This window comes from Podarcis filfolensis, assembly GCF_964270895.1.
Source record: "Podarcis filfolensis genome assembly, chromosome: 2".
Taxonomy (NCBI): Eukaryota; Metazoa; Chordata; class Lepidosauria; order Squamata; family Lacertidae; genus Podarcis; species Podarcis filfolensis.
Window position 1 is genome coordinate 117892410 of NC_139605.1, and position 12802 is coordinate 117905211.

The following is a 12802-nucleotide window of genomic DNA, read 5'->3' on the forward strand; positions in this document are numbered from 1 at the left end:
TACGGGGTCCTCTCTGCAGGATCACATTCACCCGGTGCTATACCAGCTGCACTGGCTCCCGGTGGAGTATAGGATCAGGTTTAAGGTGCTGGTTTTAACCTTCAAAGCCCTATACAGCCTAGGACCCTCGTACTTACGGGACCGCCTCTCCTGGTATGTCCCACAGAGGACCTTACGGTCTTCAAATAAAAACATCTTGGAGGTCCCAGGCCACAGGGAGGTTAGGCTGACCTCAACCAGAGCCAGGGCTTTTTTGGCCGTGGCCCCGATCTGGTGGAACGCTCTGTCACAAGAGACTAGGGCCCTGCGGGACCTGACATCTTTCCACAGGGCCTGCAAGACAGAGCTGTTCCACCAGGCCTTTGGCTAGGGCACAGCCTGACTCCCTCCTTTGGCAATCCTCACAGAACTTCTAGCCCAATGGTTGCCATTAATTTGATTGGAATTAATTTTATAATGAAATGATTTTAGAATGTTTTATCGTTTTACTGTTGTTAGCTGCTCTGAGCCCGGCTTTGGCTGGGGAGGGCGGGATATAAATAAAATTCATTATTATTATTATTATTATTATTATTATTATTATTATTATTATCATCATCCAGCCATCCACAGTTTCAGCAGCTAATGCATCTTGCCATTAAGTCTCCTCCCTCCTAAGAGGACTTAACTGTGCATGTGGTGTGCAGGGAGCCTTGTGTATTAGCTGCTCAGGCTGTAGGTGGCTGGATGCCCTGTTTTAGAAGTTATAAAAGTTTGGGGTTTTTTTTGGAGGGGAGGGATGAACCCCCTCATAAATACTATTTTTTAAAGTGCTTTGGGTGGATTTTAAAGGCTTTCCCATTAAAATACACCTTGAAATGTGATGGGAATAACTTAGTTCTCTCCCTCCAGGGAACTGGGATGGACCCCAACCCAAGATAAATATTTATAGGCCCCCGTTGCCCCCAATCCCCTCCTCTACACAACTTTTGAAAGACTCAGTAGCCCTGCCCTCTTCTTTTTCGCATGGCTAGCCTATAAACAGAAGATTGCTGCCTTCTTACCAGATGGGCAATCTGATGAAGCCCGGTGCATTTTGTACTGACTTCCAGTGTCAAGGAAGTTGTGGGAACAGGACCTCAAGGTTTACATCCTTCCCTCCCACTCCCCTTACTTTCCAAGAAAGCTCCTTAAGAATGGATTTGATGAGACAGAAGGATGGGTACCATTTGGAATATTCATGCTGCCGTGTTCCATGCTGTCATAGTAATGAAGGTCAGGTGGCTTCTGGGAACAGAGTTAGCGAGGAAACCCAGCTGAAGCAGCATCTTCAATGGTTCAACCTTTCTCCCTCCCCTCCCCACCTGCCCATTAAAGAAGATTGTCTGAAAGAGATGCTTTAAGAAGTAGCAAGTGGCTTCTGTTGGGGGTCAGTACCTAGTCAGCTAAATGGGTGTATGGAATGGACTCGAGCCTCCCTTTGGCTACCCAGACTTGCACCAGAAGAGAACTTAGCCCAGGACCTAGATCCTTGAACATAATTGTAGAAGAAGATTGATTCTTCTTTCTTTCTGACCTTGCACGGCTTCGGAAGATAACAATGACATCATTCAGGAACTTGCAGGTAAAGCACTTTTATGAGGATGGATGAGTTCCCACTGGAAGTCCTGCAAATGGTTAAAACCCCTAAAGGTAAAGGTAAAGGGACCCCTGACCATTAGGTCCAGTCATGGACGACTCTGGGGTTGTGGCGCTCATCTTGTACTATAGGCCGATGGAGCCAGCGTTTGTCCAGACAGTTTTTCCGGGTCATGTGGCCAGCATGACTAAGCCGCTTCTGGCGAACCAGAGCAGTGCATGGAAACGCTGTTTACCTTCCCGGTGGAGCGGTACCTATTTATCTACTTGCACTTTGACGTGCTTTCGAACTGCTAGGTTGGCAGGAGCTGGGACTGAGTAACGGTCAGCGGTCCCTTTACCTTTACCTTATCCTTGTTTTTGATGTTCATATTTGCAAGTTGCTTCAAGTTTCATTTATCTTGGGGAAAACAACGAATAAATATAATAAATAATCATAATGCTCACAGTGCATTATGTGGCATGTGCAGAGCAGGCGCGAGTCTGGATCTACACAGGAGGCAGCAGAATGAGTTCTATGAGGAGGAGGTGATGGTGGTGGTGGTGTTAGAGTGCACTGTCATTTCAGACTGCAACTGGAGGCGCTGATTTATTTATTTTAAATGATCCTCTATGTAAAAGATTCTCTGCTGGTGGAAAACTAGGCGGGAAAAGTGAGAGGTTCTTGTTTATCTCCCTTTTCTGTTGTTCTAGCTTCCGATGTGCAGTATTCTTGCAGGAACAGAAAATAAAATGAAGATACAATGGGGAGGAAAACCTAAGAGCAACCGAGAATACAATACCCCCAGTTTGAACTCCAGTTTGGGAAGATCCTGGCAGCAACTCTGTCTCTTCATGAATTTTTGGATCTTGTAGTTTTGCTGTTGCTCAGGGCTGCCAGCTTGCCTCCCACATTGAGGGGACCCAGCGCTGTGTGATGTTATATGCACAATGTCATGCACCGGGTGTAGGGTGCCATGGGGGCTGTTGCCCCAGGTGTGCAGTGGGGGGGGCGTGAACCAGGACCCCCACAGAGATCCCCATTGCACTCTGCCGGTGACAGGGGCTGGAGAGCACAATGAGTAAATATCAACCTTCGCCCTCCATCCCTGCCCAGGACACGAGTACTCGCACATTGGCCGGGGAATGGGAAGCATGGAGGGCAGGTTTGCAGAGAGGTTGATCTGTTTTGGGACCCTCAGTATTGGGGTGGCTCAGCCCCCTGCTCACAAATATTGAGGGGGCAGAAGCCCCTTCTGGCCCCTACAGTTGGTTCCTCCTGTTGCTCATTACGGGTGGAAAGAATGCTTTTGCTTTTCCCTGTGGGAAATTCTGCCTTCAGCAGAGCTATGCATTATTTATCTTTCTAGGTTGAGGGAAGAAAAATAAATAAAAGAGTGCCACTGGAGCTTGCTATTAGCAAAGTGTCCTTTCTCCTCTATCTATCTAATTATTAAAATGATGTATGGAATCACTGTGTCCTGTGAGGAAGAGCTTTATCAGGCTATATAGTAAGTGCGACAAGTCTGAAATGCATCCAGTTTCCACTTTGATAAGAGAGAAATAATCCCTTTTCCCCAGCCAAGCTTCTATGTCAGGAAACAGAGAAGGACTAAACAAGATTGTTGCTTCTCCGTACTGCTAAGCTTTAATAGTCTTAATTTTCTCTAGGACTTGAAAAATGAGTGTTGATGCATGATCTGAATTTTAACTTGGATGTTTCCCATCCCCCACATCTAAATTTGGATTGTGAGTCCCCTTGGCACAAAGGGCAAGTAAGCTTCTATAATGCCACACATCTCTGCCTCTTCTCCTACTTTTGAATTGGGGCAGGAGAAGAGGCTGGCTTTGCTAGGCAGCAGAAGGAAGGGATTTGCTTCAGACATCATGAAGTATGTGAATGTGGGGAAATAGATGGAGACAAAAAGTGGTGCAGCAATACATGACCATAGCCAGGGGCATTGTGTGGAGGGTGCCAGGGGGCTATGGCCCCAGGCACACAATTTTTTGAGTGGGTTTGAACCAGATGCCCCCATGCAGGTGCCCCCAGCACAGCCTGGCGTGATACTCCTCTCCACCCGCCAAGGGCTGTGTTGGTTAGCCAGGCTGCTCCCTGCGCGGGCAGGCAGACAGTTCAGCATGGCCATGCTTTGCTGTTGTGGGAGTGAGGTCACTCCAGTGGTGGTGGCGAGGGCTGGACTGGCACCCCTCCCAGTCTATGTGCTGCCTGCCTGGCACATGTGACCTGTCCCATGCACCGACAACGACAACAACAACAACAACAACATTATTTGTACCCCGCCCATCTGGCTGGGTTTCCCCAGTCACGCTGGGCGGCTTCCACAAATACCAAAAATACACTAAAATGTCACACATTAAAAACTTCCCTGAACAGGGCTGCCTTTAGATGTCTTCTGAATGTCAGGTAGTTGTTTATCTCTTTGACATCTAATGGGAGGGCGTTCCACAGGGCGGGCGCCACTACCGAGAAGGCCCTCTGCCTGGTTCCCTGTGGCTTTGCTTCTCGCAATGAGGGAACCGCCAGAAGGCCCTTGGCGCTGGACCTCAGTGTTCTGGCAGAATGACGGGGGTGGAGATGCTCCTTCAGGTATACTGGACCGAGGCCGTTTAGGGCTTTAAAGGTCAACACCAACACTTTGAATTGTGCTCGGAAGCTGATGCTACGCCACTGACCTTAGCCTAGGGGGTGGGGTGGGGGCCCTGTGAAGCCACACAATGTTTTGGGTCAGCACCGGCAGGAGAAGTATTGATGAAAATTTGAGAAGGAGGACAAAGCAATTGACTGGTGTTTAGACAACCTGCAACCTCTTCCCTCTAGGAAATGCATAAAGGAATGGCACTCCCTAACACAGTGCTTTAGTGGCATTTTCTGATATCAGCAGCCATTCTACCAATCTTAAATGACTGCACAATTTTATTGAATAGGGGTAAGACAACGTATTGGCTGCTTGCATCCATATTCCTATAGCAAACATCGCCACGAAGCCGTAGAATAGCTCATATAATGCTGTTTATATTGCAGATATTTCCAAAGGCATCCCAAAATGTGTGTGAGAGGAACTGTATGTGATTGTGTATGTACAAACATCTGGCTATATTTGGGCAGGCCAGTGTTTACATGTGACTGTTCAACAGAGGGGAAAGAATATTTGTATGTGTCAGAAATTTACAGTATTCTTGAACAGGAATCAGCATTGACCTTCACTGTTCTTTAATCTGGTTCATGGGGTAGATGCATAGATTTGTGTGTTAATAATATGTGTGACGCACCCTCATTGTTTCTCTACCAGAGACCGGAGGATGAGGCTGTTGTGGATCTGGGAGGTACCAGAAATGTTGTCAACATTCGTTATGAACCCGAAGAGCTGGAAGGTGAGGCTGTTCCTTCCTGGCCCCCCCCTTCTCCCCCATTTCTCTGGCAGGCCATTAATCATCATTAACTATTTGGAAAGTGAAGTACATGTGCTTTCTATCTGAGAAGGCTCCAGATACAGTGTCTTGTATACCACAGAACCAAAACTGCTTATACTGCGTCTCATAAAACAAGACTCTGGTGAAAATCCAATTTCTTTAGCAAGAAAATTCAAATTCTGCATGCAGGATTTGGGAAACTTGATTATTTTGCATGACTACTTCCATTCTGCTTTATTTCAAGTGTGAAAATTCAATATATCTTGATTTTTTTAAAAAAATGAGTTACATGTGGTGGTACATGTACAGGAGTTATACAAGTATTGTGATTTTAAAAGTGTGTAGGAGATAGGGATGGGGGACAAAATTGATTCAGTTCTCATTTAAAGGCAAACCTACTAAACCCACACTTTCCAAATCAATAAGAATACTGAAACACAACCCTCCTTTGAAATTTCCCCTTCTCCAAATTTTGCAATATGGTTCTCTGGCCAAGTAATGTGTACAAAAATACATATACTGTCCCCAAATGTAGAAAAAATATATATACTGGTGAAAATGACATAGAAAATTGTGTTATATTATGGGAAACTGCTTTACAAAATACTAGGGAAAATTGTATACAAAAATGTTTGTGAGAAATTAGTAGTAAAATGCTGATGAATTTTCACGAGAACTTTTTTTAATTGCAAACTAATATGGAATCAGAAAAATGGGAGTGACCTGATCTGAACTATTCAGCCATCCTTAGTTTTATCTATTACATATATTTCCCTCCAATCCATACCAGATGCTGTCTTCTGCCTGTATTGATCCCTTTTCTTTTCCCATGTTACAGGGGTGTGTGTGTGTGTTCTTGCAAGAGATGCATTTTGTCCTTGCAGGGTAGATGGCATATTTTGAGTTACATTTCATCTCATGGGAACAAAAAGACCTGCTTTAAAATGAAAACAAAAACACACACACTTTCTTTGTCCTATTTCCTATACTTTGGTGTATCAAATCATGAGGCTGCCTCAACATGCTTCCTCTCATGGTAGCATCCTATGTTTTCTATATGGGAATCCTCAGGCCCCACCAAGACGTCTTCACACTCAGCAATGATTTATTAAAACATACAGAACATAGGGCAACATTGTTTGACATTACCATAAACAGTGTAATTGAATAAAGTTTATTGTGGCTAGCATTGAGAGCCCCTGTGGTGTAGTGGTTAAGAGCGGTAGACTTGTAATCTGGTGAACCGGGTTCGTGTCCCCGCTCCTCCACATGCAGCTGCTGGGTGACCTTGGGCTAGTCTCACTTCTCTGAAGTCTCTCAGCCTCACTCACCTCACAGAGTGTTTGTTGTGGGGGAGGAAGGGAAAGGAGAATGTTAGCCGCTTTGAGACTCCTTCGGGTAGTGATAAAGCGGGATATCAAATCCAAACTCTTCTTCTTCTTCTTCTTCTTCTTCTTCTTCTTCTTCTTCTTCTTCTTCTTCATTGCCCAGGCCCCCCCCCAACCCAGCCAATCTGAACCGTCTCTCAGACATTGCACCAGAAAGTGAGAACATCCTCTCCTGTTCCTTTTCACACTGCCTGTTTGTCCTGAAGCCTTTTGTGCTTGCCTCTTAGAACAACACAGCACTATAGGTTGTGAGTTTTTGGAAAATGTTTAAAATATTCAACCCATACACAACAAAGCCCTCAAGGGTGTCTGAGAAGGCACCTGAGAAGTTCAGTGCATTGTATGCTGGAGCCTGAGCATGGCTGTTTCAAGATGGTGCCATTGCACCCACGATGGCGCCATCCCTAGAGCTATTGGTCTGACCAGGGCCAGTCCACCCATGATGCAGGCTGAGAAAGCTGCCTCGGGCAGCAAAACCCAAAGAGGCGATGCCCCCTTTGCTGCTGGCAGAGAAGTGGAGGCAGCAGCAGTAGCTTCCAGCAAGATTTTGTGAGATCTTGTAGAAGTCTCCTGAGATAACACTGGAACCTGGTAAGGGAATCTTCAGGGTGGCAGTGCAGGGCAGCACATTCTTGTTTCACTTCAGATTCTGGTTCCAACAATGTATGCACACACAGTTTCACTTTAGAGACGCTTCTTTCCCTCTTTTCACGGCCAGCACTGAAACAGATGTTAAGGAAGAGAGGAAAACTCAACAGGTGCATCATATGAGGGAAGAGAGGCTTAGCAATGCTAATGTATAACGCACTGAATGAACCCTGCAGAATGCTACCTTCCATATGCGCCATAGCGGAGGGGCAGTAGAAGTCTGTGGGTAGTGGAATGTGACAGGATTCCAGGAAGGAGAGGCAGGAAACCTGCCAAATCAAGCTCTGCCCCCTGTAATATGGTGGAATTCAAAAATATTCTCTCAGGAGCTGCTGGGCTCAAACTTGAGACCTTCTGTTTGCATGTGGCTGTTCCATCTGGTGAACTGTAAGTCTGGAATATCTGCTGCCCTAAGTAGTTAAGAACCTTCAGGCCTGAACTGGCCTCACTCAGGCATACTGGTCATTGGCACCTCCTGGACAGGAAGGACTATAAAAGGGCTTCCAGTTTGCATGAGCACAGGATATGCCTAACTCTGGTGTGTTCCTTGTCTTACCCTTTGGTCCTGATTCCTGGCTTTGTCATCTGCTCTAACTTCTTCTTTGCTTCTTGGATCCAATTCCTGCTTTTGTCATTCTTGCCTGCTCCTTCCCTGGTTCCATCTCCCTGGCCCAGCTGCTGCTTCCTGGCTCCTGACTTACATTGGACAGCTGCCTGTTGATTGGACAACTGCCATGGCACTTTCAAAACCACAGGGACTAGAAACTTGACTGTCATATAAGAAGGACAACTGATGTTCTTCAGGAACTTGAAATGTGGGATTGGATTTTGTGCAAGCCACTCTTACACTTGGAATCTGAGAAGCCAAAGAATCTTTGGCAGTGGTGCCACAGAGAACTCTGCAATTCCTTTAGCAGTGGTGCTGAGGCCAAGGATTCACAAATGCTGGGTGAAGAGAACGCTGGAACTCTGCGATTGGCACGATCATCCTTCGGGTCGAGCAGCTGCTGCTATGTGGGCACTCAGATGCACACACATGTTTAAAGTAGCTTGTGTTATGTGACAGTGTGTTATGTGACTATGACTAGCAAATATTTGCCCAACAAACACAGCCTGCTTCTGCTTCTGCTACCAAATATCCCTCTGAATGAAATTGTTCCTTAGCACGGACTGTTCCAAGCCTTCATGCAAATTTTCGACATGAGCAAAGATCTGATAGAGCTTCCTTCCAAAGCAAGATTCTCCCTCTGTGTGTGGATCACAAGTTGATCTTGTTTTCTAATTATTTTAGTTGTTGTTGTTTTACATGTTTTAGCAGTTATGCTTTTTGACTGGCTTGTTTTATTGCATTTTTATTTATTATTTTTATTTTATTCACTGGTCAACAACAAATTTGTTGTCTGCATTTTTTTCAGATGATTTAGGACGAATCTGATGCGCTGAATCCAAAAATCACATTGGTTTTGCTCAATCAGGTCAAGTTTTTGAGCTATGGCCACATGTCATTTTTTTACGTTTTTGTTCACATGTACGCTTGTGTGGAGCATTTTAGAAGAAGTTGGTGGGGGTAAAATGCCATGTCAAATAATTGTTTTGATTGGAAATGATTATTTTAATGACAAGAAGTATTCAGGTCCGATAGTTCTGGGTAGTTCTGGGTGATTAAGTGGAACTGGAAGCGTGGAAGGCATTTGTTCTAGTAGTGAAGAACTTTCTTGGCAAGAATAAGGCCAGAAACTACGCAGAACTTGTCAACAACATGCTGACTGCTTTCAGAAACCTGGGCTGCAACATGAGCGTCAAGATGCACTACCTATTTTCACATATGGACCGGTTTCCTGAGAAGCTGGGTTCAATGAGTGACGAGCAGGGGGAGAGATTCCATCAGGACATGAAAGAGATGGAGACCAGGTATCAGGGTCGCTGGGATGCAGTCATGATGGCTGACTACTGTTGGACTCTGAAGAGAGACCTCCCTGCCGCTGAGCATTCCAGGAGTTCCAAGAAACGGATGTTCAAGCCCTGAAGTTTGAAAAATGGTGAAGCAACATGCAATTTACGTGTACTTACCTTTATCAATGCCCACCATTCAGTTTACAGTAATCGATGTTTCTATCAGGTAATCAATATATGTTGTTGGAAAAACATTTTTTTCTCTTAAAAACATATTTAGGATGATATGTGTTGACAAAAATCAGCTGATAATGCCACAAAAATGTAATCGATTTTGTCACGAAATCTGATTTTTTTCAAATCAACACAGCACAAAAACCTGACCTGATGGAGAGAAACGGATGCCATTTCCTGATTCAGCGGTGCAAAAATACCCTAAATCAGTTGTAGAAATCTAGACAACATTCAAAAAGTAAAAAATTGTTGCCCAGTGTATTGAGTTTTCAATATTTATCATAGCCACATTTTGTTACATACAACAATAACCTTAAACATTGCTCGACTGAGCGCCGACCTCCTTCCCTCCCTCTTTCTGACTTCTGAACATCTTTACTAAATTCTTAGCATCACTATAACCCCCTTTTTACTTTCTATCTTCCTTTAACATTTCACCTCATTATATGTAAATTATGGATACTTTCAATACTTGGATGGAATTGTTTAATTGTGTATTTTCATAATGTATTGATTTCATACTGGTAAACCTCTTAGAAGCCACTTTGGCATGTAGGTGGTATATAAATTAATAATAATAAATCTATAGAATAAATTGTCCTTCATAACTTTGAAACATTCCAGCAGGGGAAAGCTCTGTTACCTGTGACAAGTGATAAAAACTAGTAAAAGGTGTCAACAAGAATTGCAGTCATAAATGCAGCACATCAATTATTTTTTCACTTCAAACACATCCCCCTAGGGTGGTCTGAAACAAAAGTCCCCCCCCCCTTGCGTCTTGTATTCCTGCAAGAAAGAACATGGCAAAGGACTCTCCCAACAGGAATTCTAAAGGGCAAAACCACAACAGGAAATAGAAAAGGTGCTGGAGACGAAATTCAGATTTTAAAGGATTCTGGGTTGTATCCATTGTTGGCCATGCTCTAAGTAGAGCCATTGAAGTTAATGGATCTAACTTAGTCATATCATTAATTTTAATGGCTCTTCTTGGAGTAAAACATGGGATTCACAATACCAAATCCTGAATATGCTGCACTTTGTAGTCTGAGATTTGTTACATTCACTATTACTAATATCCTGAGATTTGCATCTGAAACTTCATCTTATCTCAGGCTGCAGCACTGCAGTGGGAGAAGGTAAGTCCATTGAATAGTGGGACTTAGACCTGAGTAAATATGCACAGGATTGCACACTCTTTCACATCAGCTTCAAACAGACCCTTAAGGTGACTTACAAATCCTAACAGGATTTGGAAACGAAGGGTGAATTCTCGTCTCTGTCAAAATCCTACGCAAAGCAAGCAGGGTGTCAATACCTATAAATAATTCCCTTTTATATCAAAGGGAAGTCACCCTTAAGAGGAAGCCCCTCTAAGTACAAAGGTGGAAGAGGGGGAATCTCTGCAGCTCCTTCCACTGTTCTTTTTATTCCTTGTTCCTTTTATTCTCTCCTTGTATTCAGCCTGGCACAGTGTGCTTGAATTAGTAATAAATTGCGCAGCAGCAAAATGTCACAAATCTTTTCACCCTCTCAGTTTTATATAAATAAAGGTCATGGTTTATTGGGACTCAGACCCAAACCTTGAACAGAAGGTACCTGTTTTCTTGGAAGGTGTGCAGTAACAACAAGGACAGGGGTGCTCTGAATGAGAGTGGAGTACGTTTTCTGCACTGTTGTGTATCCACGGCCTGAGCTTCCGAGTAGAACTGCATCCTTGAACCCTAAGAAAAGAGAAAAAGTTAAGTGATGCGGTGAAAAACTCATAAAAACCTCAGGGATCAAACATTGAATGTTCTGCATGCAAAGCCAATGCTCTGCCCACGAGCTATGGCCCTTCTCAAACAACAACTCACTGCCAATATTAAAATATTGGTAGCAGGGACGCAGGTGGCGCTGTGGTCTAAACCACTGAGCCTCTTGGGCTTGCCGATCGGAAGGTTGGCGGTTCGAATCCCAGCGATGGGGTGAGCTCCAGCTCCTGCCAACCTAGCAGTTTGAAAGCACGTCAAAGTGCAAGTAGATAAATAGGTACTGCTCTGGCAGGAAGGTAAACGGTGTTTCCATGCGCTGCTCTGGTTCGCCAGAAGTGGTTTAGTCATGCTGGCCACATGACCTGGAAGTTGTACAGCGAGATGAGTGCCGCAACCCCAGAGTCATCCGCAACTGGACCTAACAGTCAGGGGTCCCTTTACTTTTAGCAGGTTTCCAAATGGCTAAATTGAACAGTTCCCCCAACCCCCCCATTCAGAACTTACATTGGTTAGAAAGCTGCAGCTGTTTCTTTTTCAGATTCTGAACTGGCAGTATTCATTCTTACTTTCGTAGCTTGAAGGCTAGACTTACTGCAATTAGGTCTACATGGGACTTGAAGAGACTACTCAGAAGTAATGCAACACATGGTCTTGGCATCCAGAAAAAGATGGGTAATCAGAAACACATTAAACTGACATTCCAGGGTCTTCACTGGCTCCATAAATCCGTCTGGGCCATTCATGAACCACAATGCCCAAAACAACCTGGGCTATATATATTCATCATGTGTCCCAGCAGGCCGTGCTTCTGAACTAAACCATTGAGCTAATCATTGTAGTGTATGCCCATCAGGAATGGACCATGATCAACAGTCTGGGGATTACTAGTGGCTGTGGGACCAGCCAGCCAGCAGGGCCAATGAATAATCCAGAGTCACAGGGCGGCCAAGAAGCAAGGTAGAAATCAAGCCAGTGGAAAAACTAGGGGTCAATGAGGAAGCCAGAAGTCAGGACCAAAAAAGTAACCATACAGGAACACACCACAGCTCAGGAGGACCTTGTTGCTCAAGCAAAGTTGGACTGGAAGAGGAAGCCCTCTTACACTTCCCACCTGTCAAGGAATGGCCAACTTGGGTAGATGCTGTCTTGTCCAGGAACTGAAGGTGCCTGCAATTCAAAGGTTCACTTTTTGTAGAAGACTTTTTGTAGAGGCCGTTTTTTGGAATATCTTCAAAGGGAGTGCATAGGAAATGGGCATTGAATCTTCCACCCTTCCTTCTGAGCCTTACTTCCCTGCAGTCCATTGCTCTACCTGCTTTACTCTGTTCCTGTCCATGATTAACAGAAGTGAGCCATAAGCAGAGAAACATGGCTGATGCAATTGCATGAGGGGAAAGAGAGTGGACTCAGTGCCCCCCACCCCTATTTTATATGTCAATAGGATGGACATGTGGAAAGGCTTTGATTCCTAGTTTTTCCAGGAAAGTTGCTCCAAAACCATTCAAGATGCTGTTACTGTTTGGGCTGTTCTGGTTCTGAAGAATGGCTGGGGTTGGAATGAGAAGGGGAGAAGTTTGCACAGGATATGATTTGTATCAATTACAGCCAATACAAAACTTAAACTTCTCTGCTTTGATTCCAGGGCACAGGACTCTGTATGTTGGGGTGCGGATGCCTTTAGTGAGACAGACCCACAGACATCACAGACATGGCCAGAAGCACAGGAAGCGAGATCGGGTGCGACAAATGCAAGAAGAGCCTGGGTCTAATGGTGAGTGTGCAATGCTGGGTTACTATGTGATGTGAACATGACAGTAGGGCAAGCAACTTCATGGGTCAGTGTCCCATATAGATTTCCAG

General features: G+C 44.6%; 1 protein-coding gene across 4 annotated transcripts in view; it reads left to right on the top strand.

The window, feature by feature from the left end:
• Positions 1–12802, top strand: part of SLC4A8 (solute carrier family 4 member 8) — a 61168-nt gene that overhangs the window by 560 nt on the left and 47806 nt on the right. For 3 of the 4 annotated variants that reach the window (XR_014544574.1, XM_083599187.1, XM_083599189.1), the window contains exons 2-3: positions 4908–4989; positions 12585–12713. Coding sequence is in view for 3 of the 4 variants with exons in the window: in XM_083599187.1 (XP_083455313.1) it covers positions 4908–4989; positions 12585–12713 (211 nt within the window). In the remaining variant the exon portion in view is untranslated. Of the gene's footprint in view, positions 1–1250; positions 1604–4907; positions 4990–12584; positions 12714–12802 lie in introns of those variants that run through there. The other variant, XM_083599188.1, reaches the window with a different exon arrangement.